This window comes from Sapajus apella, unplaced genomic scaffold, assembly GCF_009761245.1.
Source record: "Sapajus apella isolate SASKATOON/1434 unplaced genomic scaffold, GSC_monkey_1.0 scaffold76, whole genome shotgun sequence".
Lineage (NCBI taxonomy): Eukaryota > Metazoa > Chordata > Mammalia > Primates > Cebidae > Sapajus > Sapajus apella.
The window spans coordinates 6,985,453-7,009,274 of NW_022437016.1; the positions used below are offsets into that span (position 1 = coordinate 6,985,453).

The window sequence follows — 23,822 nt, forward strand, 5'->3', positions numbered from 1 at the left end:
TCAGAGCTTGCTGGGAGCTGAAGTTTTGTTTTCCATTAAGTAGGTATTTGGGGAGTCTGTTTCCCTCCGCCTCCTCTGCTGTTTCCCGAGCTTTCGCTTGACAGTTGCAGGGAGGAGGGGTTTGAGAATGAGCAGCCGAGATGCCCATGTATCGCGTGCCCGCTCTAGGAGTGGCAGGGTGGCTATTTTTAGCCATTCCGATTCAGTAGAGGCATTTCAGCATTTGTTCAATATTTAATTATCCATCTGAAATTGGCCCATGTGGCCTTCAGTTTGGAAGCAGCTCTCTGTGTAGTGATTTCCCGATTGCATAAATAAGGAAGCAAGGGGAATCTCAGCAGCCCTCCAAATAATAATAAGAGTAGACTCGGTACTCATTAAAGACAGGCTTGGTTCCTCGGTCTAGACAGACCACCTGTACATTAGTCGAGAAGCGTCACCGAGGGTGCTCATCACGCCTTTGGAAATGTGGCAGTGCTCAGCGTCTGAATCTCAGATCCACAGCTGCCTGGGTTTTATTTGGGATGGGTTTTCCTCCCTTTACCAGGTTCCTGTGTTGACTTTGACAGCTGCTGGGTACCCAAGAGGTGGTTTGGGGATTTTGCTTTTGGAAGTCTTGTTAGCTTTTATTTCCCCCCTCTCTTCTCCCTGACAGGCAGGAGAGTACTGTCGGCATCTGGGCTGTGCTATTTCTTTTTCCTTGGCCTTTGGAGGTGATGTGCTGACACAGCTGTGAAATGAAAAAGACAGAGCACAGGGAGGGAGATGTGGAGGCCGTGAGGCTCTGCCTCCCTGCCCCGAGATCCTGGCCGAAGAGGGAGAGAGGGGAGAAGAGGAGAGAGCGGGGCCCAAGGGCGCTGAGCCGTCAGAAATGACTCCTTCCTGCTGTCCTGCTTGGCATAGGGATTTGTGGACTTGGGGTTTGGAGATTGGAAACCAATAAATTGGTAATCTGGAATACGCTTGGTTTTCTATCCATTTATACCTCGATTCTGGGAACACAGAGTTTGTCCTAGGAGTGGGTACGGAGTCCTGACTAGATCGTCAACCTTGTGTGACTGCAGGCAAGTCACTGAACATCTCTGGGCTCAGAAGCACATGTAACAGATAGACAGGACACAGCATAGGGTGTCATTATAGGCTGGGAGAATTGTCATTATTAGCTGTTCATCCAAAGCCTGAGGGGCTGCTTGCAAATCAGTTAGGGCTGATCTAGAAAGAAATTGTGATGCCAGTGGGGATTGGACCCACCCAGGTGGCTTCTCGGCATCCCTTCCCGAGAGGCTGCCACAGGTCTCACTGGCACTTGTTCAGAGCAGCAGAGCTTTAGCAAGTCACCTAGTGTGTACGAGCTCTGTGCCAGGGGCTGCCACAGCAGATATAGCCAGCCCCCGCCCTCAGTAGCTCAGAGGCCAAGGGGAAGGTATTCTTGGCATCAGGTTAGCAGATGGTATGACTGGAAAGGTAGGCAGGGCCTTGTGGTGAGCAAAGAGGGGAGGACAGTCCTTTGGAGGTGACTGGGAATCAGAGGAAGGATTTTGAAAATAACAGAAATGATGACGGTGACCTCCATGTGTTGAGCACTTACACAGCGCCAGGGGCTCTTCTAAGTCCTCTCCATGCATCCTGCCTTATGTTGTCATTCTCCCAGATAGCGTTATCAGCTCCATTTTGTAGATGAGAAAACTGAGGCTCAGACTGGTTAGGTGACTGTTCAGCATCACCCAGCTACTGAGTGGCAGAGTCCAGGATGTTTAATCCTCACTATACTTACCAGAGCTGTGATTTAGGAAAATCTAGCAACCCTCAAGCTAGACTGGTGGGGTGCAGGGAGAAGAGAGTGGGAAGAGGGAGCGGGGAGGCCAGTCTACTTCCTGGGGGATCTTGAAGGAGGCCGACAGGTGCAGGGTGGGGAAGGCAGAAGGCAGGTGGAGAGGAGCTGGGAAGTTGGGAAGGGCTGACACAGGAGAGAGGCTGCCGTGCCCATCCAAGGGCCAGTGCTGGACTCCTGCCACGATCTCTCCCTGGCCTACGGTAAAATGAGGGCTGTAAGGCCATTTCAGCGAGTTTCCTGTTTCCCATAACATCCATTTCACTTCCGTAACCCATTCTGGTGCGTCTCTTTTATCCTGAGATGATGGTCTTTGGATTCATTGGGCTTAGAACATTCCTTTTATGCAGTGCATAAATGTCTAGTATACACCATACTAAATGGTGTTCACTTTTTTTAAACATCAATATTTGGCATAAGTCAGTGGTTCTATGTGGCCTACCCTCGTGTTATGGCACTTCATAGTTTATAAACATCGAACTAATGCCTGGAATTCCCAAAGGATGGTAGCTGACACCCAGGAAGAAGTCCAGGGGTCATCCTTACAGCGAGAGGAGTGGGAGCTGGTGGTGGGATGAGGCCCTTGGAAAGGCGTGGAGAAGTGGGAGGAGGAGGGTCAGTGAGGGCTGGGGTGGGTGAGCCTGGCAGGCTGTGGACATGGCTGACGGGCCTGCCTTGGATGCTGCTGCTGGGGTTGGGGCACCAGAGCGGGCAAGGGGCCTGTTTAGGGAGCAGCTTCAGGAGAAGGCGAGAAAGGTGCTGGAGGCTGCAAGCGGTGGATTATTTGGGGGAGGGGAGGTGTGGGGTGCAGAGTAGGACAGCACTGGAGAAGTGTGGAGGAAATAGGGGGTGCAAGAGAAGCTTGGATTTCCCATTAACTGCTGATACAGTCACAGTTCCACCTGGCATCTAGAAACCTGTTCACAATTGTAGGTTTAGCCGCCAACAGGGAAGAGTGAGTCTCTCCCCATCAGCAGCAGCCTCAGGGAACCGAGGCTGTGGTCCCCATCCCCCACTCTGGCTCTGCTGTTGGCAGAGGGAGGGGCCAGTTTTACTAGCACAGGGAGTGTTCCAGCTGGGGAGGATGGAACAGCCTTTCAGGGGGACCTTCTGGAAGAGGCTCTTAAGTTATGGAACGTCCCCAGGAGACAGACCACCAGTTTGGGCCAAACCCCTCCATCTGCATTAAATAATAATAATAATAATAATGCTTATGGCCAAGCACCACGGTTTATGCCTGTAATCCTAGGACTTTGGGAGGTCAAGGCGGGAGGATCACTTGAGGTCAGAAGTTTGAGACCAGCCTGAGCAACATAGTGAGACCCCCATCTCTACAAAAATTTTTAAAATTAGCCAGTTATGGTGGCACGGGCCTGTGGTCTTAACTACTTAAAAGGCTGAGGTTGCAGGATTGCTTGGGCCCAGGAGTTCCGAGTTATGATGATCTCTGATTGCCCCACTGCACTCTATCCTGGGCAACAGAATGAGACCCTGTCTCGAAGAAAAACCAAACCACCAAACACCCAACTCCTAAGATTACAAAAAACAGTAAATGTCTATTACAGAACAGAAGAAAATAAAAATCACCTTTAATCTAGCACCCACCAATAAGCTCTAGGGCCACTGGGGGGTTATTTCTAGCCCTTCTTCTTTTCTTTAAGTTTTTGAAAATTCTAAAGTATTTGAAAGTAGTACAGAAAAGCATAGAAAATAATATTTCAGACACCTACCTCTCAGGTTGAACAAACCCTCACGTTGCCATGCCTGCTTCTCTTCTCTTTCCTTTCTGTCTTTCTTAGAAATAAAAATGACTCAGGCCCAGGAGTCAGCACAGTGTGGTCTACTGGCCAAACTAGCCCCTCATCTGTTTCTGTATGACCTGTGAGCCAAGAATGGTTTGTACATTTTTAAAGGGTTGGAACAAAAAGTCAGAAGAAGAAGAACATAGGGAATTATATGAAATTCAAATTTCAGTGCCCATAAATAAAGTTTTATTGGAACACCGCCATGTTCATTCATTTATGTATTGTCTATAGCTGCTTTCATGCTACAATGGCAGAGTTGAATAGCTGAGACAGAGACCATATGGCCTTGGAAGCCTGAAATATTTGCTATCTGGCCTTCTATGGCAAGTTTGCTGCCGCCCGGGATACAGCTAAAGCCACCTACTCTCTCTCCAGCCACCTAAAGGTGGTGGGTATCCTGCCTACGTGTGTTTCTGCTTTTACGTTGAAGCCTATGCATATGCTTCCAAGTGTGTCGTGTTGCATTGTGTGTTTAAAAATGGATATGGTAAAATTGCACATGGCAGAGAGGAGCAAACACATATCGACACCCTGAGAACTCCTTCGTTTCCTGAATTCCAGCAGCACAGAATAAATGCCCGCTCTCTGTCAGCCCTGGGATGGGCCCTGCAGCTGCAGAGAAAAGAATCATGGGAAGAAAACTCCAGAATAAAAAATGGGGAAAGTGACACTGCAGATTCAAATTACTAGAAATCCTCAGAAAGTAAAGAAGGAGAAAGAAACTCAGGGTGGAGAGAAGACTTTGGGCCGTTGAATTCATCCTTGGAGTGTTCAGGAAATCCAGAGATTTTTGGAAGGCTGGGAATTCTTTGGCAGTGAGGTGTGTCTGGAGATGAGGAATAAGAAGGATGGACTGTCAAAAGCAATTGTTAGCGGGGGCTCAAGTAGAGAAGCAAAAGGAAAAACTTGTGACAGGGTCGACAGATGCTGAAAACCTTGTAGAATTTCTACTAGACTATTAATGCGGCCAATCAGAGGCCAATGAGCGAGCAAACTCTTGCACTGTCCTTGGGGAAAGGCCCTACCCAACATCCTGGGATGTAACTGGGAAGGATGCATCTCATTATCTACTCCGCCCCACCTCTCCAGCTCCAAGCCAAGTGCATCCCCTCTGAAGAGCTGTGCCCTGTTCCCAAGTGCTCTCTATTGAAGATCCTCCGGGCAAGGATGGTGGCCTGAATACTGAGCCCTTCACAGTTGTCCCCATGCCCCTCTCCCACCAGACTTTATCCCCCAGCAGCAATGCGCAGCCTCCACTGACTCTAAACCACCTCCTAAGCTTAGAGACCATTAAAACTGGGATTCCAGTTCCTGTCAGGAGACAGCAGGCTATCACAGTTCCATGGCCTCGGGACACCGTCCCACCTCCAAACCCAGCTTCATGAAAACAAAATGTGAAATCAACATCCCTCAGATGGACCTCGGGGATGTAGATTGGGCCAAGGTCTGGGAGTGAACTCAGCTTCCTGAGTGACTTGGGACGATTGTCTTCTCAGTCATCTCTGCAGTGTCATTCCTTCCCCAAATTGGGGCAACCCTTAGGTTCAGAGATATCTGGCTTGAATCCTGTTTTCAGCATTTCCTAGCTGTATGGTCATGGTTTGAACCTCAGTTTCCTCCAATTAAAGATGGAGGTGATGTTTCTTAATTCAGGAGTCAATTTTAGGATAAAAATAAAAATGCATGGCACAGTCATTATCTCTCATAGATCTGTTTCTCCACATTTCCTGGTGATCCATTTTTATTATGTAGAGACTGCTAGTTGTTTTAGAACTATTTGTTGAAAAACATAACTTTTCCAACATCAATTTACCTCGGCACTGTTTTTGAAAATTGCCCATGTATATGTGGGTCTATTTCTAGCCTCTATTCTGTTCCACTGATCTGTATGTCTATCCTTATGCTAATACGACACTGTTTTGTGAATTAGCTGTATTTCAAGACTATGAGGTACTACTCGAGACCAGGTAACATAACTCCGTCAACGTGTTTCTTCTTTCTCAAGTGTGTTTGGCTGTCTAGGTCCTTTGCTCTGCCATCTAAATTTAAAATTCATCTTGTCAGTGCCCTCAAAATTTTGATTTTGGGATTATGTTGACACTATGGATCAGTTTTGGGAGAAATGGGATTATGTTGACACTATGGATCAGTTTGGGGAGAAATGGCAACTAGACAATACTGAGTCTTCCAACCCTTGAATGTGGTATATCTCTTTATTTAGATCCTTAATGTCTCTCAGTAGCGTTTCTGAGTTATTAGTCTCTTATGGGTTAAATTTGTTAAGTATATTTTGGTGCTCTTGGCTGATCACTCACGTGGCTGAAATTTTACTCTACTTGCAGCTAACAGGTTAAACAGGTACATTCATGGGTGCTGGCGGAAGACACGAGACGCCTGGTTCAGAGACAAAGGACTCTGTGATTCATGGCATAGCAGGCAGCGTAAGCTTCAGGTTTACATCAGTTCACCTTCCCCCTAGCTTCCAAGGGATCTTGTAGAACATAAAATCACCTGTGCTAGAACATAAAATGATGATCTATTCTAGAACATAAAATGATCTGCTTTGTAATTTTTCCAAATTATAACCTCATGTCCCTTACAAGATCTGATATATAGTCGGAGTCAACTTTTCTGGAGGCTAGAAATTACACAAAGGACTGAAATTCAGTTTTGCTTTAGTATCAAATCATTAAATTAGAACTTTGGAGATAAGTTAAAATTTGACTTCCAAGTTGTCATATACAGAAAAGCAAAGAAAGTTTCAAAATTACATGGAAAAATCAGTATGTACACACTTAAAACTGTATGTCTGTTTATATTTGTTAGAAAAAATAAGCCTGCTATTTCATGTAGCCATGTTATTCCAAAATCATATGGAAAAATCAATATGTACACACTTAACACTGTATGCCTGTTTATATTTGTTAGGAAAAATAAGCCTGTTATTTCATGTAGCCTTGTTATTCTAATTTAATAACGTAGATTTCAGACAAGCATGGGTTGGGCTCATGCTTGTAATCCCAGCGCTTTGAGAGGCCAAGGTTGGTGGGAGGATTGCTTGAGGCCAGGAGTCAGAGACCACCCTGGCCAACATAGTGAGACCCCGTCTCTAATAAAAATAAAGAAAGAAAAGAACAAAAGTGCAGAACATTACTAAGGTGGAAATTTTGGGGGAAAATGGTTTACAGTTAATGAATGAAGTGAAAGATAAGACGATTTAATAATACATGTGAATATTTCGGCTTTGATAATCATGGCTCCCTCTGGAGTGCTACAGTTAGAATGTATATACCCCAAGAATTATTATTGATGTAATTAGTATCTATACTAAGGATAAAATACACAGAGTGAGGAGTGACTCCATGAAAGGATGACATGTGTACAGATGTGAAAACGTCTCCAAGCTATATCATGAAACAGGCAAACGAGGTACCACATATTTTTGTGGTTTTCAAGCTTTATTATATGTCTTTTGATAACAAGTGCATTATGTAGAAAGAATAAAGCTTACCTTACATGTGGGAATAAGTGTGATATTTCTAAAAGGAAGCTATTCTCTTTCATTTAGGCAGTTGTAGATTTGAAAGAGGAGAGACGGGAGCCCTTGAAAGTCCACAGTCCTGAATCAGCCAATGATCTGAACCTCTATCCTTCTATCTTTAATGTAACTAGAATATATTGAGCCTTGAACCATGGATGTGTTTGTGCCTGTGGCTGCTGTAACAAATTACTGCAAACTTGTGCCTTAAAACAACAGAAAGTCATTATCTTACACTTCTAGGGGACAGAAGTCTGCAATCAGTTTCGCTGGGCTAAAGTCAAGGCGTCAGCAGGGCTGAATTCCTTCTTGAGGCTCAGGGGAAGAATCCATTTCCTTGCCTTTGCCAACTTCTGGAAGTTGCCTGGTTCCTTGTCTCATCGCCCCGTGTCACTCCCACCTCTGCTTCCATCACCACCTCACTTGCTGTGACCTTCCTGTCTCCTTCTTGTAAAGACTCTTGTGATTATTTTAGGTCCACCAAGGTAATCCAAGATAATCTCCGCATCTCCAGACCCTTAATTTAATCATACCTGCAAAGTTCCTTTTGCCATATAAGGTGACATATCACAGGTTCTAGGGATTAGGATGCCTGGTTCTTTGGGGGCCATTATTTTGCTTAGCACAGGTGGGTAAGGTTTAGTAACCTCCAAGTACCACCTCTCCTCCCTGTCCCAGAGAGTGATGCCCAAAGGCTGAGCTAGGAGAAGTGTGCACTGGCCTGTTCTCACTCGTAAGTGGGAGTTGAACAGTGAGAACACATGGACACAGAGAGGTGAACATCACACACCGGGGCCTGTCGCGGGGTGGGGGGCTAGGGGAGGGATAGCATTAGGACAAATACCTAATACATTCGAGGCTAAAAACCTAGATGACGGGTTGATGGGTGCAACAAACCACTATGGCATATGTATGCCCATGTGACACACTGCAGGTTCTGCACATGTATCCCAGAACTTAAAGTATAATTTAAAAAAAAAAAAAAAAAAGGAGAAAGTGTGCAGTGAGAGCCAGGAGAGCTGCCAATTTACCAGTGCATTATTTTGGCAAACTCTTTATCTGGCTGCAACCCCCACCCCCAGCCCCAACTGTCTCTCTCTCTCTCTCCTCTCTCTCAAAGAGATGTACACAGAGGCCTAAGCTGGACAGCTCTTTGTCTGGAAAGTTCTATGATCTGAAGATTCCATGACTTGTTGCATGGTGTTTTTTGTTTGTTTTTGAGACAGAGTCTCGCTCTGTCACCCAGGCAGAGTGCAGTGGTGCCATCTTGGCTCGCTGCAACCTCTGCTTCCTGGGTTCAAGCGATTTTTCTGCTTCAACCTCCTATGTAGCTGGGATTACAGGGGTGCACCACCATGCCTGGCTAATTTTTTGTCTTTTTAGTAGAGACTAGGTTTTGCCATATTGGCCAGGCTGGCCTCAGACTCCTGACCTCAAGTGGTCCACCCACCTCTGCCTCCCAAAGTGCTGGGATCACAGGCATGAGCCCCCGCACCCCTGCACAGTGTTTATTACCTTTGGCTTCCTGCTCAGTTCACCCGGCCCCTCCCTTGGGGAGCACTAGCCAGTTCAGTTTCTTCTTGGGAGCTCTTTCCTCACCCACAGGTGTGTCCCTGATCTTTGAACTTCTCTGATCCACTTTTTCTATTTCCTTTCCCTTTCTTTTTCTTTTCTTTCTTTCTTTTTTTTTTTTTTAATGGAGTTTCACTCTTGTTGCCCAGGGTGGAGTGCAGTAGTGGGATCTCAGCTTACTGCAACCTCTGCTTCCCAGGTTCAAATAATTCTCCTGCCTCAGCCTCCTGAGGAGCTGGGTAGCTGGAGTACAGGCATGTGCCACTATGCCCAGCTAATTTTTCGTGTGTGTGTGTGTTTCAGTAGAGACCAGGTTTCACCATGTTGGCCAGGCTAGGCTGGTCTCAAACTCCTGACCTCAGGTGATCTGCCCACCTTGGCCTCCCAAAGTGCTGGGATTACAGGTGTAAGCCACCGCGCCTGGCCAGATCCACGTTTTCTAACTGGCCATTTGTATTGGGTCTGTTTTCATGCTGCTGATAAAGACATACCCAAGATGGGAAGAAAAAGAGGTTTAATTGGATTTACAGTTCCACATGGCTGCGGAAGGCCTCAGAATCATGGTGGGAGGTGAAAGGCACTTCTTACATGGTGGCAGCAAGAGAAGATGAGAAAGATGCAAAATCAGAAGCCCCTGATAAACCATCAGATCTCGTGAGACTTAGTCACTACCATGGGAACAGTATGGGGGAAAACGCCCCCATGATTCAAATGATCTCCCACCAGGTCCCTCCCACAACAAATGGGAATTACGAGAGTACAATTTAAGATGAGATTTGGGTGGGGACACAGCCAAACCATATTGCCATTTGGGCTGTTGTTGATTTTTTATTTTTATTTTTTTGAGATAAGGTCTTGCTCTGTTTTGAAGGCTGAAGTGCAGTGGCCTGAACACAGCTCACTGCAATCTCCAGCTCCTGGGCTTAAGTAATCCTTCTGTCTCAGCCTCCTGAGTGGCTAGGATGACACATATGCGCTACCACACCTGGCTAACTTTTTAACTTTTTAATTTTAAAAATTTTTAACTTTTCGTAGAGGCGGGGGTCTCACAGTGTTACCCAGGCGGGTCTTGAACTCCTGGCTGTAAGCAGCCCTCCTGCCTCGGCATTCCAAAGTGCTGGGATTACAGGTGTGAGCCACCACGCCCAGGCTGCTGTTGATTTTAATTTGTTTTGTGATTTTTTTTCTCTTCCTTCTATTCTTTTCTCTTCAGATGTATTCAGCGAGTACAGTTTGTACTGAGTCATATCACCTATTTCTATTTTAATTTTACTATTAGTTTTGGGAAATCTTAATTACTTTTCATTCAGGAAATGGTACAGTCATCTGTTTCCACTCATAGCCCATCCCCTTCTCCAAAGGGAACGTCTGATAGCAAGTCTCTGACTACCGTGTAATATGATATTTTCTATGTGAGTAAGTGCATGCACATGTAAACAAAGTAAAACATCTTATAAATCACATAAACAGCAAGTGTATTTCAACTTAAAGGGTCCATAGTAAGCGTTACCTTTTTTTTTTTCTTTTTGGAGACAGAGTCTTGCTTTGTCACCCAGGCTGGAGTTCAGTGGCACAATCTGGGCTCACTGCAACCCCCACCTCCTGGGTTCAAGCAGTTCTTGTGCCTCAACCTCCCAGGTGGCTGGGATTACAAGCATCCATCATTATGACTGACTCATTTCTGTGTTTTTAGTATAGACGGGGTTTGTCATGTTAGCCAGGCTGATCTCGAACTCCTGGCCTCAAGCAATCTGCTCACCTTGGCCTCCCAAAGTGCTGGGGTTACAGATGTGAGCTGCTGCACCCAGCCAGCCTTACTTTTTATTTTGAAAGAATTACAGATTTACAAGCAATTGCAAAACCAGTATAGAGAAGTCCCAAGAACCCAGTTTTTTCTGATGGTTGCATCTTACATAACTATAGGATGGATCCTCCAGCTGCGATGCTGTCTAGCCAAAGACCCACCAAGAATACACCTCTAGTTGAATAAGTTGCATTTATTACTCATTGCAGTGAAGGAGGTCGGTCACATGCCACAGGGCATCTCAGTAAGAGTGTGTTAGGAAGAACCTAGTATAGGATTTGGGTTTTGGTTGGGTGATTTGTGGGAGGTTGAAGGAAGTGGGATTCACACTAGATGAATCGCATTCACTGTCAGAAGGCAGAGGCAAGTCTGTAATTGCGTAGCTTGAGTCTTAACCTCCAGGAAGAGGAGACTAGCTTTGGGGGGCTAATGCTGTAATTGGTATAGCAGCAGCAGTCACAGATTTCAGCCGAGAGAGGGTGATGGTTGGTATTTTATGGATGGCACAGTGAGCTTGTCTTTATGGGTTGCTTAGACAAAAATTATGAAATGACCTTGTTTTGTCTCATTTTATCATAGCCTCAGAGTCACCTTGTCTGAGGGTGTATCTTATGAGATTATGTCTAAAAGGAGAATAACGTGCCACAGCTGTGTATGCTAAGCCAGCTTCCAGATATCAGGGGCTTTTTTTCCAGATCTTTCGTGTACATTGGCACCATGCGTGCTTTTAGTTCTCTGCCATTTCATCATGCCTGTAGATTTGAGTAACCACCCCTGCAATCAGCATCCAGGACTATTCCATCACCACAAAAACTTCGCTTATGCTGCACCTTTAAAATCACGCTCACCTGCCTGCCCCACCCCGCCCCCACCATTCTTAACCCCTGGCAACCACTAATCCGTTTTCCATCTCTATTGCTTTATCCCTTTGAGAATGCCGTGTACATGGAATCATACGCTATGTGACCTTTTGATACTGTTTTTCCTCGCTCAGCATAATGCCCATGAGACCCATCCAAGTTGTCACGTGTAACAATAGTGTGTTTCTTTTTTAGGGCTAAGTAGTATTCCATAGGGTGTGTATTCGCTTTCTCTAACTGCTGTAATGAGTTAAAACTTAGCAGCTTAAACAACACAGGTTTTTAATCTTACATCTCTGCAAGTCAGAATTCTGGCGTGGGTCTTGCCAGACCAAAATCAAGGTGTCAATAGGCTGCATTCTTTTCAGAAGGCTCTAGGGAAAAACCCATTTCATTGCTAATTCCTTGCTAGGGAATTCAATTCCACATGGTTGTAAGACTGAGGTTTCTGTTTTCTTGCTGGCTATCAGCTGAGGGCTGTTCCCAGTTTCTAGATAGAGCCACCCACATTCCTTGGCTCGTGACCACCACTGTCTATGTCGAAGCTGGCAACAGCAGGGGGAGTTCCTCTCATGCTTAGAGCTTCTCCTGCCTCTTTTCTCACCACATTTCTCTGATTCACCTTGTTGCTTCCCTCTTCCACATTTAAGGATGCATGTTATTGGGCTGGGCACCGTGGCTCACACCTGTAATCCAAGTACTTTGGGAGGTCGAGGCCAGCAGATCACTTGAGACAGGAGTTCGAGACCAGCCTAGCCAGTATGGTGAAACCCCATCTCTACTAAAATTAGCTGGGCTTGGTGGTGCACGCCTGCAATCCTAGCTACTTGGGAGGCTGAGGCAGGAGAATCAGTTGAACCTGGAAGGCAGAGGTTGCGGTGAACTGAGATTGCACCACCGCATTCCATCCTGGGTGACAGATCGAGACTCCGTTTAAAAAAAAAAAAAAAAAGGTATGTAAGTGGATTGCACACCATTTCCTTTTGCAACTGATTTTTTTCACTCACCGTCATACTTCTTAGTATGATTCATGTTGATCTCTGTAGCTCTAGGTCCTTTGTAGTGCCATTGTGTTCCGTGTGGATAGTGCCCTGTCTCTTCCTTGCTGTGTGATATTCTGTTGAATGACTGTTCCCCTATTGGTGGACATTTAGGTTGCTTCTCACTTTTCGCTACTACAGAGAGTGCTGTGGTCAGTATCTTTGTGTAGATCTCCATGTGTGCAGAATGAGGCAGTTTTCTGGACTGGACGTGTAGGAGGGAAGGTTCCGGCCCTAGCACATATGTGTTGTCGGTTTCTATTGGCTATTGTCTAATTGTTCTTCAAACCCTTTTCACTCCACCAGCAGTGACGAAAGTGTTCTGTGCATCTCTGCCAACATTTGGGGTCACAATTCTTTTTAATTTCTAGACTGGTTTCTTTTCCATTTCTTTTAATTAATTTCTTTTAAATTCTGGACTGGTCTAGGACCTTTTCAAAAGGTCTGAAATGGCATCTGAGAGTTTTAACTTGCATTTGCCCAATCACTGCCGAGGACACAGGGACACCACTGGCCAGCACCACCTCGTTCTACACTCTTGCCGGCTTCTTTTCTCCTGACTAGAAGTAGAGGTTGCTGCCTCTACCTGCTTTTAAGCATTAAGATCTGGGCAGTGCCACCCGACAACTGAAATTTGGTGTCTTGTCTGAAATTACAGGATGTTCCTCGGGCCGCCGTGTTTCCATGGGAACAAGTAACAGTCATCCTTCATGATTAGGTGGTATCCATGGCAACCAAGCCAGCAGCATTTGAATGAAACCGATTTTATTTTATTTATTTTTTGCAAACACATGAAGGTTAAAATGTGCTTCTCCAGCTGTGGCTTCCAAGAATAGTGGCTTCCAATTGCCTGGTAAAATGGAGACCCTTTCAACCTCCTAGCGGAAAGGGGATCCAGGATCAGCTGGTCCCACGGCATAATTTTGCAGACTAGGTGACCGAGAGGTCACATAGAGGTCACACAGTCAGTCTGAGCCGAGGAGGAAAGACTCCTGGATCATGCTTGGAGGTCTGGGGCGGACTCTTAAGAGATCGGCTGGGTCTCCCTTCCTGTGATCTATCCCTAGGAATCCACTTTCATACTGTGTGGTCTTAGCTGATTCACTTAACCTCTCTGAGTTTCTACTGGCACCTGCTGTGGTGCTAGACCTATGGAGCCATGAGGCCCAGGCCTCCCAGTGTCTGTCTGCCCAAATTAAAAAAGATTTGCTACAAAATCAAAGGCCAAAGGCAGCATGCTGGGGTCTAGAACCCTGAGCCTGAATCTCCAGGGTCCCAAATTAGGACTCAGAGTCAGTTCCCTGCCTTCTTCTCCTGTGTAAAATAGAGGGTATGTGTGTGTGTTGACTTGATGCTAAGTACTGCAGATGGCCACTGCTCTTCCTCCCTGATTCACTGGATTGATGAAATCAGCTCAGAGAGGGAAAGGGGCAGCCATGAGTCACACAGCAGAGTCAGGGTTGAATCCAGGCTTCTGGTGTCAGCCTGGCTCCTCGTCCAACCTCATGTTCCATGTCCCCTCCGCCTTCTCTGGTGCTGGAAGTGAGAGTTTGAGGGCAGTTTAAGGGACTGTCAGCATGTAGTCTTGCTTCTTCCCCGGAGGACTTTTAGAGGAAGTCACTTCTGCTTTTCGTAACTTTAGTTTCCTCATCTCTATAGTTGTGTGGGACTGCATTTGAAAGGGTCCAGAACACGTCTTCTCAGCGGGGGCGAGATTGCCCCCCAGTGGGCAAAAAGTTGGTTCTTGGGCTGGAAGATGAAAAAAAAGCTTTCTGTACAAAGCCCAATATACACACAGTACATAACAGATACTGTATCATATCATAGGTATGATATTAAAATTTTATGGAGCGGAAACTAGGAAAAAAGTATCTAAGAACTTTTAAGGGAGAGTGACAATGAGAAAACATTGAGAAACATGGGTCCAGAACCCAGCCATCCGTGTGTTTACTAACTCTGTGTTTAGAGCTTATGGCAGGTGGCTGGCTCCATGGGGAAGGTATGTGGGGTGTCAGGTCAGAAGAGAGCCTGGCCTGGCCCAGACTCTGCCCTCGATGTTCATTGTGACGACGGGCACATCACAGCTCCTCTCAGGGCCTGGTTTCCCCATCTGTGGGTAAGAGAGTTCCGTCCGATCAGCTCTGTGGGTGACTCCCTGGCAGTTGAGCTCCTGCCTGGCAGATCAGTTTGGGGTCTGGAGAAAAGCAGGTGGCACTCAGACTATGGTGATGACAGGAGCATTTAATAGAGGGGCTGCTTGTGAAGGTGTGGGCAGGCCTCGGGAACCACAGGGGCAGTGCAGGACCCAAAGCTAGGGTTAGCAGGGGCTGCTTCCCTGAGGCCCTTTGGAGGAAGGGAGAGCGTGGCTGCTGGGAGGCAAGGGTCCAGAAGACAGGGGCCTCCTGATGGTGGCCGGGACCTTCCTCGGAGGAGGCAGGCAGTCCTGACGCCTCTCCTCCTTCCCTTCGTCTCTTGCCAGGGTTCCTCTTTGGCCAAACCCCATGAAAGCGGAGGGCCTAGAAACTCAGATGATAGTGTCTATACAGGCCAGTGCCGGAGCAGAAGGCAGTGTGCAGAGAGGGGGAGAATAGAACCAGGGGCCATGCAGAAGATACCTGGGAGGGTGTCCCAGCTTTCCCTCCAGCTTCGTATGGAGTGCAGGCTTGCCCTGGGCGTGGGCTGGGACACTGGGGAGGTCAGGGAGGAGAGCCAGCCGCCCTGTGCAGGCCGGAGAGTGGGCCCCTACCCCCTGCCCCTCAGGCTCTTTGCTGGCCTTCCTACCTTCTCAGGTGGAGGGGGTGTAGCCAGGGCTTCTGAATGGAGGTTTAAGACTATTTTGGGAGCACTCTTTGCTATAGACGTGTAGAGTTGGGGGATTATGCACACATTTCTTTCCTTCTGGTCTCAACTTCATCATCTGTCAATGGGAGGTTGGAGCAAGCAACCTCTGAGAGCTTCCTGGCCCAGACCCAGGAGGCAAGAGGCAGGATTCTGGGCATGGGTGTTGGTCTCAGTGGAAAGACATCCTCACTGGCGCCTGTGTTCTATCGGGACTCCATGCGTCTCTTGCCTACAGTGGCAAGGTCCCCCCATCCAGGAACGTGTAAAGCAGTGGCCAGGGGTGTGTGTGTGTGTGTGTGTCAGGAGAGAGAGGGTAGTTCCTGGAAGCCCTAGCTCCTGTTGTCCTGGTGATCCTGAGACCCTTGTGGGGCAGCCTGACTCTGCCAACCAGGTTCCATAACTGCAACGGGTACCCCATAGTTGTTGGTTTGATGGATGAACCTTGACTGAGCACTGCGGGGTGCCTGGCTCCGGGGAGGGGTGGGAAACAGACAAGCCGTCCTCCTGCCGAGACGCGAAGTAGCAAGTCTGCCGAGCTGACTGATGTGCGGTGTTGTGAGTCATTCTGCCTAAAGCGACCTGGGCGCCCCCAGCATTGCCCCAGAGCTCAGAAGATGACAGTTCCCGCAGGAGGCCGTTCCAGGAAAAGAATTCTAGCGAGAGGGGAGAGCATGGGTAGAGGTGTGGAGGTGGGACATTCCTGCATCGTGGCAGGTCCAGCAGAGGGTTAGCAAGAAAGGGAGCCAGAGAGTGTGTGGGGTAGAATGGCCTTGGGTGCCAGGGTGAGGAGTCCCTTCTCTTCATTGAGGGCATTAGAAGCAGTCAGGCTCAGGGTCCCAACTGTGCCTGGCACTGCCCATCTCCCACTTCTACTGCTCTTCATGGAGAGGTGGCGGAACCTGGGGGTCAGCCTCTGGCTAAGGTTGGCATTTCAAGACTGAGCCCTGCGTACCTCCTAAGTGTTGGGCCCTTGGCTGGGTGGTAGGACCCACGGGACTCAGGGCTGAAGGAGCCATGGACTTGATTCGGACACACTGGCCCTCATTCCTGCCCTGGAGCTCAGTAGCTGTGTGACCCTGGGCTGGTGACTGCACCCTGAGCCTCAGCTTCTGCTCTGGTCATTGTCAGCTTGGCTGATTATAGCAGGAAGGACATAGGTTATGGGTAGACAGCGCCCCGGAGGGAGGTAGCATGTGCTGTCACAGAACACAGGAGGATGCCCCAGGTGGGTGGTGCGAGGGGGTGAGAGACAAAGGCAGCCGGGGAAGCATGGGAAGAATTTTCCTAGCGAAACCTCCAGAAAGAGTGGGTATCCCTTGAGTGTGACTAGCGAGATTGTGGAGGAGGAGGGCTGAGGACAGCTCTAAGTAGGAAGCTCCACACGGGAACAGCAAGGGCCTTAAGAGACGGATGGCGCCCGGCTGAGGAGGAGCCACGTGGGAAGGGAGCTTTTCTGGAAGAGGCGCCTGGGGCTGGATGGTCTGGAACTGGAGGTCAGCGGGCCTGAACCAGTCTCAGGATGGCTTTGCCTGCTTGGCCATGGGCCATGGCTCAGGAGTGGAGCCTGCCTGGGGGAGGGCCTCAGCTCTGTCCTTCCGTCCTTCTGTGGACTCTTGTCGATGTGACCGCGTGGAAGAAACAGCCTGGAAAGTGCACGGTGCCCTGGCCTCCTGTTCTGCCTTCTGGAAAGCCTGCTCCTTGTGTGAGCCCCATGTCACCTGTCCTGTGTGTGTACACGTCCCCTCCTCAGTGTGTCCCTGGGGTGAGTTTGAGAGTGTACACATTGGAGTATCTGCATGAATAGAAACATGCGCGTTTGTTTGTCCGGGCATTCCCTTCTCACACCACACCCCTGTGTGTTCACACCTGCCAGCGGAACCTCAGCCCTGCCCTTTCTCTTCCCTGTGAGTCAACAGGTCTTTCCCAGGCACCATCCATGCACCAGGCTCCACGCAGGATGCTGGGGAGGTGGAGATGCAGCCAGCTTAGGCGTGGGCGTTAGGAGTTCTGCAGACAGGCGCGTGCGCATGCACACACACACACACACACACACTTGTGCACATACACACACACACTGCAAATGAGAGCATTGAGAGGAGACTCAGGTCTAACTATTGCTATAGGAGCCAAAGGGAGGCAAGAGCGGGAGGTAGAGGGCATCACCCAGGCTCTGCACCAGGGCCTGCAGGATGGAACAGGCTGGGGGAGGGGAGCAGGAAGGGAGTCCTCTGTTGGGGCCACCTCTGGAGCAATGGAAAAGAGGCAGCTGGCGCCACACTGTTGTGGGGTCATCAGTGAGGAAAGTGGCCAGGTTGGCAGGTTGGACAGACGCAGGAGGTTTTATGTAGGTGTGCTCAGGCCGTGGCTAAAGGTTTTCAATGAGCTGTCATCATTTTAGAGTCAGAATACTTCGGCTGGGCACCGTGGCTCACACCTGTAGTCCCAGCACTTTGGGAGGCTGAAGTGGGCAGATCATGAGGTCAGGAGTTCTAGACCAGCCTGGCCAACAGGGTGAAACCCCATCTCTACTAAAAATACAAAAATTAGCCAGGTGTGGTGGCGGGCGCCTGTAATCCCAGCTGCTTGGAGGCTGAGGCAGGAGAATCGCTTGAGCCTGGGAGGCCGAGGTTGCAATGAGCTGAGATCGTGCCACTGCATTCCAGCCTGGGTGACAGAGCAAGACTCTGTCTCAAAAAGAAAAAAAATAAGAGCCAGAATACTTCATATTTTGAACAACCTAGATTCTCAGCTTCTCTTGAACCATGGACACTATGGCTGCCCTGAGCCCCTCCTTGCGATGCATAGCAGTAACCCGTTAGTGCTGAGTGGCTGGCTGCTTTCCTGGGCTCTGGATTTCCTACTGGCCTCTGTAGGCCTTCCAAGTTTGTAGGCCTTCCAAGTTTAAAGCCTCTGGAAAAGAAGGTCTGAACTGGAAGCCAGAAGTCACAGATTCTCAGGTTTGAAAAAATTTGGGGGCTGACATACTGGCTCAGCCTTGTCATCCCAGCACTTTGGGAGGCCAAGGTGGGTGGATTGCTTGAGGCCAGGGGCTTGAGACCAGCTTAGGCAACAAAGGAAGACCCCATCTCTACAAAAAAGTTTTTAAAATTAAGTAGGTGTGGCGAGATGTACCTGTGGTCCCAACTACTTGGGAGGCTGAGGCAGGAGGATCGCTTGATCCTGGGAGTTCTAGGCTGTGGTGAGCTATGATCACATCACTGCACTCCAGCCTGGGTGGAAGAGTGAGACTCTGTCTCTAAAACAAACAGAACACTTGAGAGGTCATACACACTCCCCCAATGTGGCATCCCAGGAGATGGCTCAGTTATCTCTCTGCTTGTATGCCTCCAGTGACAGGGAGCTCATTACATTACAAGGAGTGGGGGTTTTAGGGAATCTTTTTCCCCCTTTTCTTTTTGAGACAGAGTCTCACTCTGTTGCCCAGGCTGGAGTGCAGTGGCACAATCTTGGGTCCTGGCAACCTCTACCTCCTGCCTCAAGCAATTCTCCCACCTCAGCCTCCAGAGTAGCTGGGACTCCAGGCACACGCCACCATGCCTGGCTAGTTTTTGCATTTTTAGTAGAGAGGATGTTTCATCACGTTGGCCAGGCTGGTCTAAAACTCCCAGCCAGGAAAACACACAGACCTCAGGTGGTCATCCCGCCTTGGCCTCCCAAAGTGCTGGGATTACAGGCATGAGCCACTGCACCGGGCCCTTTTTTCCCCTTTTCGAAAAATTGTGGTAAAAGCTGTACAACATAAAAGTTATCATTTTAACTATAGTTTTCAGTGTGCAATTCAGTGGCATGAAGTCCATTTGTAATGTTGTACAAACATCACCACTATCCATTTCAAAAACTCATCACTCTTTGCAGAAACTGTGAACCATTAAGCAATAACTCCTTATTCCCTGTCTCACCAGCCTCTGCTAACTTCAAATCTACTTTCTGTCTCTACGAATTGGCATCTTCTAGATATTTCATATAAATGGGATCATACACAATATGCCCTTTTGGGTTACTCAGTGTCACGTTTTCAAGGTCCATCCACGTTGTAGCTTGTATCAGAACTTCTTCCTTTTTAGAGCAGAATGATATTCCCCCACGTGTCAATACCATGTGTGTGTCTATTCTGTTGATGGACCCTTGGGGTTCCACCATTTGGCTTTTGTGAACATTTGCAAACAGGTATTTGTCTGAGGACTTGTTTTCAATTATTGTGGGTCTATACCCAGGAGTGGAATTGCTGGGTCATGTGGCACTTGTATTTTTAATTCTTGGAGGGACCACCAGACTTTTCGATGGTGACTGCACCATTTTCTAGGGACCGGTCTGTCTGTTTTCCTGGTTGGGATGGGCATGGCAGGAGCCTCTAGCTCTGCGGCCTTGGCTGTCCTGGTTCAACCTCTCTCTTCCCCTCTGTTGGCAGAGTCGCCTCAAGAAAGGCCGGGCTCTCGGCGCAGCCTGCCCGGCAGCCTCTCCGAGAAGAGCCCCAGCATGGAGCCCTCGGCCGCCACACCGTTCCGGGTCACGGTAACTATCTCTGCGTCACCACCACCGCCACTGCCACCACCATCACCACCTCGCCCGGGGTGCTGCTCTGTGACCCCGCGGCCCCCCTTCCTGGAGCCTCACGGACCCGGAGAGCATCCGGCCTCCCTTGCTCTAGGTATCCGATCCCTCAGCTGCTCCCCTCTCCGTGGCTCAGCCCTGGTCCCCGGGGGCCACATGGGGGGTCCCATCCTGAGAGGGAGGGGGCAGGTGGAGGACAGACAGCACTGAAGGCTATGGGCCTAGCACTGAGCTGGCCCGGGAAGAGAAGAGGCTCAGGTCAGTTTAGATAAATATACCCTTGGTGGGGGCACACACACTGTGCTTCGGCAACCCTGAAAACATGCACTGATTTCATTCCCACATATTTTAACACCTTTCGTGGCATACCATAATTTAAATCTTTCTTGGTGGTACATAAAATAATGCTGTATCTTACAACTGATGATGGCTTAGAACCAACAAAACTCAGTATATATATCGTAGCTATTGAATTGAGTGGCCCCCACCAACACGCAGACTTTTGTGTTTTTCTTGAGATGGAGTTTTCTCTTGTTGCCCAGGCTGGAGTGCAATGGCAAGATCTCAGCTCACTGCAACCTCCGCCTCCCGGGTTCAAGCAATTCTCCTGCCTCAGACTCCTGAGTAGTTGATATTACAGGCATGTGCCACCACACCCAGCTAATTTTTGTATTTTTAGTAGAGACGGGGTTTCACCACGTTGGCCAGGCTGGTCTCGAACTCCTGACCTCATGATCTGCTTGCGTCGGCCTCCCAAAGTGCTGGGATTCCAGGTGTGAGCCACCGCGCCCTGCCACACACAGACTTTTTGAAAATTACAAACCTAAACAACTTTATGGAAACAGAGCCCAGTGACCCTTAAAGTTTGACTATTTATGACCTTATGCATTGCTGTGCGAACACGTGCACGTGCGCACACACACACACAACAGAGTTGTGGGTCCCTTCACTCCCTCATTCAGCAAGCATTACTCTGTACACCTCTCTCTAGCACTGTTTCAGGCACCAGAAACCCAGAGATGACATAGACGCATTCCTTTCCCTCAGGGAGCTCAGGTCTGTCGGGCAGGTGGATGTCAGAAGGTTTGTTTGTTCATTCATTCACTCACCAGTTTTTCTGTCATGCCTGCTATGTGCGAGCAGAGGAACGAGGGTTCTGGGTGGAGGGAACAGAGAGTGTGAAGGCCTGGCTGTCACTGGATAGCATCATATAGGGGATCTAGGGGAGCTGGAAGTGACTGGCTATTCCCAGTGGGTTGGGAGGAGGTTCTCGGGAGCTTACATTTGAGCTGCAACTCGAAGGGTCTGTAGAAAATGGCTAGGCAAGGACAGAGAGAGGGGGACTTCCAGGGAGGGAGAATAGCGGTTGCAGAGGTATGCTTTGCTTGCCATAGGGCTGGCTCCTCATCATCTCAGGAAGCTGAGGTTCAGAGAGGTGAGATTCTTTAGCTGGTGTCACTCAGCTCCTGAGTGACAGAGCCAGGCATGGGAGCCAGGACTCCAGGACCTTTACGTTTTGTGTCCTTTTCTGGGGACCTTGGTCCTTAAGGGATGTGAGTTGAGATTCTCTTCTGGGCTGGGTGCTGGGACCTGGGGGGGACTGGAGAACTCAGAGGTGGGGATCTGGGTTCAAATCCCAGCTCTTCCGTGACCCGTGTGATCTCAGTAGTCACTCAGCCTCTCTGAGCCTCGTGTCCCTGACAGTAAGATGTGGAATGACAGCCCTTGCTTGGCTGTGGACTTGGTGAATGTGGTTGCCCAGGTCTGACCCATGGTAGGTGCTTCACGGATGAAACTTATCATTACCATCCGAATCAGGTTTCCATTTTTGGCTGTAAAACAACAGTAAAGATCTAGAAGCGTTGGGGGACAGGCAGAGGACAAGGTGTTTGGGGGAAGGTCAGCGGTGAGCCTGGCCTGGGCCTTGGGGATAGACCCGCACACAGACCCTGTGCAGGGCCAGAAGCACCCCCTCCCTCCCCTAGCCCATAGCACAAGCTTGCTCACTCACAGGCTCCCAAAAGCTACGTCCTCACGTGCTCAGCTGACTTCTGCTCTGTGTAGACCCCTGAGGGAACCTGGGAAACATGGTTTTGCCTCGGGGAGGCAGGGGAGATCCACAGGATGTACTGGGATAACTGCCACCTTCACTGCCATTTCAAACCCGGATGGCTGGATGTCAGCACCTCTTACATGCGTGCGCCTTTGGGAGAATCAGTGAGTCAGGGTATAAGGTCTACAAGGCTCATCCTGTCCATCTTCTCCATGGAAACTGAGGCCTGGGAAGGGCTGGACTTGTCAGAGGTCACCACCCAGCTGACAGCGGTTCAGGAGCCTGGGTTGTTTACACCCTCACAGCCCCCCCTCCTCGTTTGTGAGTCAGCCAAGGACCTACAGCCACTCTGCAAGGTGTTGAAGGTTCAGTGTGAGTCCCGCCCTCACCTCTTGGAAACCATGTGACCCTGGGAGAGCCTCAGTTTCCCCTTTTGTGAAATGTGGGGGATGGACTTTGTAAGGCAGCGTACAGTTCGGGCATACAGTAGGTGCTTAAATGTTCTGGTGCAGTGGCTGAGAGAATGGACCCTAGAGAGTCTGCCGATCTGGGATTCAGCCTCATACCAGCTTTGTGGCTTGGCCAGGAATGGAACTTTGCTGCCCATCTGGGACAACACTCTCCCTCCTATAGGGAGAGTTGGAGGGTGGGGGAGTGGCTTTCCAGGACCACACAGTGCTGCGAGGCTGGCGTGTGCCCCGCAAGTGATAGGGGCTCTGAATGAGGATGGGGGAAGGGGCCTGGTGTAGATGACCAGAGAGGCTTCCTGTGCAGCTGTGGTCGTCAGCTCTCAGGCTCCTGAGATTCAAACCCAGGTCTGTCTGCTCTGTGCCAGCAGTGTCTCCCGGAAGGGAGGGAGGGGAAGGTGGCAGGCAGCAAGCTGGGCTCTGGATCCGCATAGACCAACAGTCAGGCTGGGTTTGGGGGCTTTACGTGTGCCCACCCAGCTTCCCCAGGCCCTGGGCCCCCCAGCAGCGACAGCGTGATATTCTCTCTCTCTGCTGCCTCCATGGTGGAGGAGCCACGGTTTGATTCGGGAGGCAAAGAGCTGATGACTCTTCCTGGCCTCCCCACCAGCTCCTCGGCCTGCCCCCTTCCCCAGCCCCAGTCTTCCCTATTGCAGGCAGGGTCCTCCCTCCGTCCCTCCTCTGCATTCCCTCCTCTCCATCAACCTTGAGGAGCGCTGGCAGGCCCCGGGTGTGGGAGGTGGCAGAGACTCTGGGAAACTTGACAGCCAATTGATTCCTCCTCGGGAAGTTGAAAGTGGAGAGTCGTGTTTGAAGGTTTAGCTGAAATTAGGTCTCAGGGCTATTTTTTGCGAGATGGAGAAAGAGAAGTGTCAGGGAGGGGAAGGCCCAGGAGGCTGGCAGAAACTGCAGATAAACTCAATCCTGGATTGATTTCAGATGCTTCTAGGAGCAGGTCTTTGGTTTCTTTCAACAACTCACTTTCATTGGGTGCCTGGCTGTGCACCTCCTGCGTAGTCCTGATGCTGTGACAGAACAAGGCGCAGTTATCTCTGGCCAGGAAGGACAGAATTCTTAGAGGAGGGACTTTTGGGGCTCGGTTTTGAGGGTTGTATAGGAGTTCGTCAGGAGCCAAGGGAGAAGAGTATTTGTTAGTGAAGTGAATAGAAGCGAGCTAATGGCCTTGGGTGATTGGAGTGCTGGATGGGTTGAGGGCCTGGCGGGAAGGGTGAGAGGTCTCGGTGCGTGAGCTGAAGCCTTTGGACTTTCTCCTGCAGGACACAAGAGCCACAGTGGATGGTGGCTGTGAGTGGAGCTAGCAGGAGACCTCTGGTGTGTGGACCTCAGGCTTCCCAGCTTCTCACGCCCCCTCTCACTCCTGCAGCCCCCCCCCCCCCCCCCCCCCCCCCCCCTCCACCCCCCGCCCTCCCGCCCCCCCC

The 23,822-nt window shown here is 49.4% G+C and overlaps 1 protein-coding gene across 10 annotated transcripts in view; it reads left to right on the forward strand.

The window, feature by feature from the left end:
* Positions 1–23,822, forward strand: part of DAB2IP (DAB2 interacting protein) — a 213,608-nt gene that overhangs the window by 89,308 nt on the left and 100,478 nt on the right. For 9 of the 10 annotated variants that reach the window (XM_032251506.1, XM_032251501.1, XM_032251509.1 and 6 more), the window contains exon 2: positions 19,721–19,824. In XM_032251506.1, coding sequence (XP_032107397.1) covers positions 19,721–19,824 — 104 coding nt within the window. The other variant, XM_032251508.1, reaches the window with a different exon arrangement.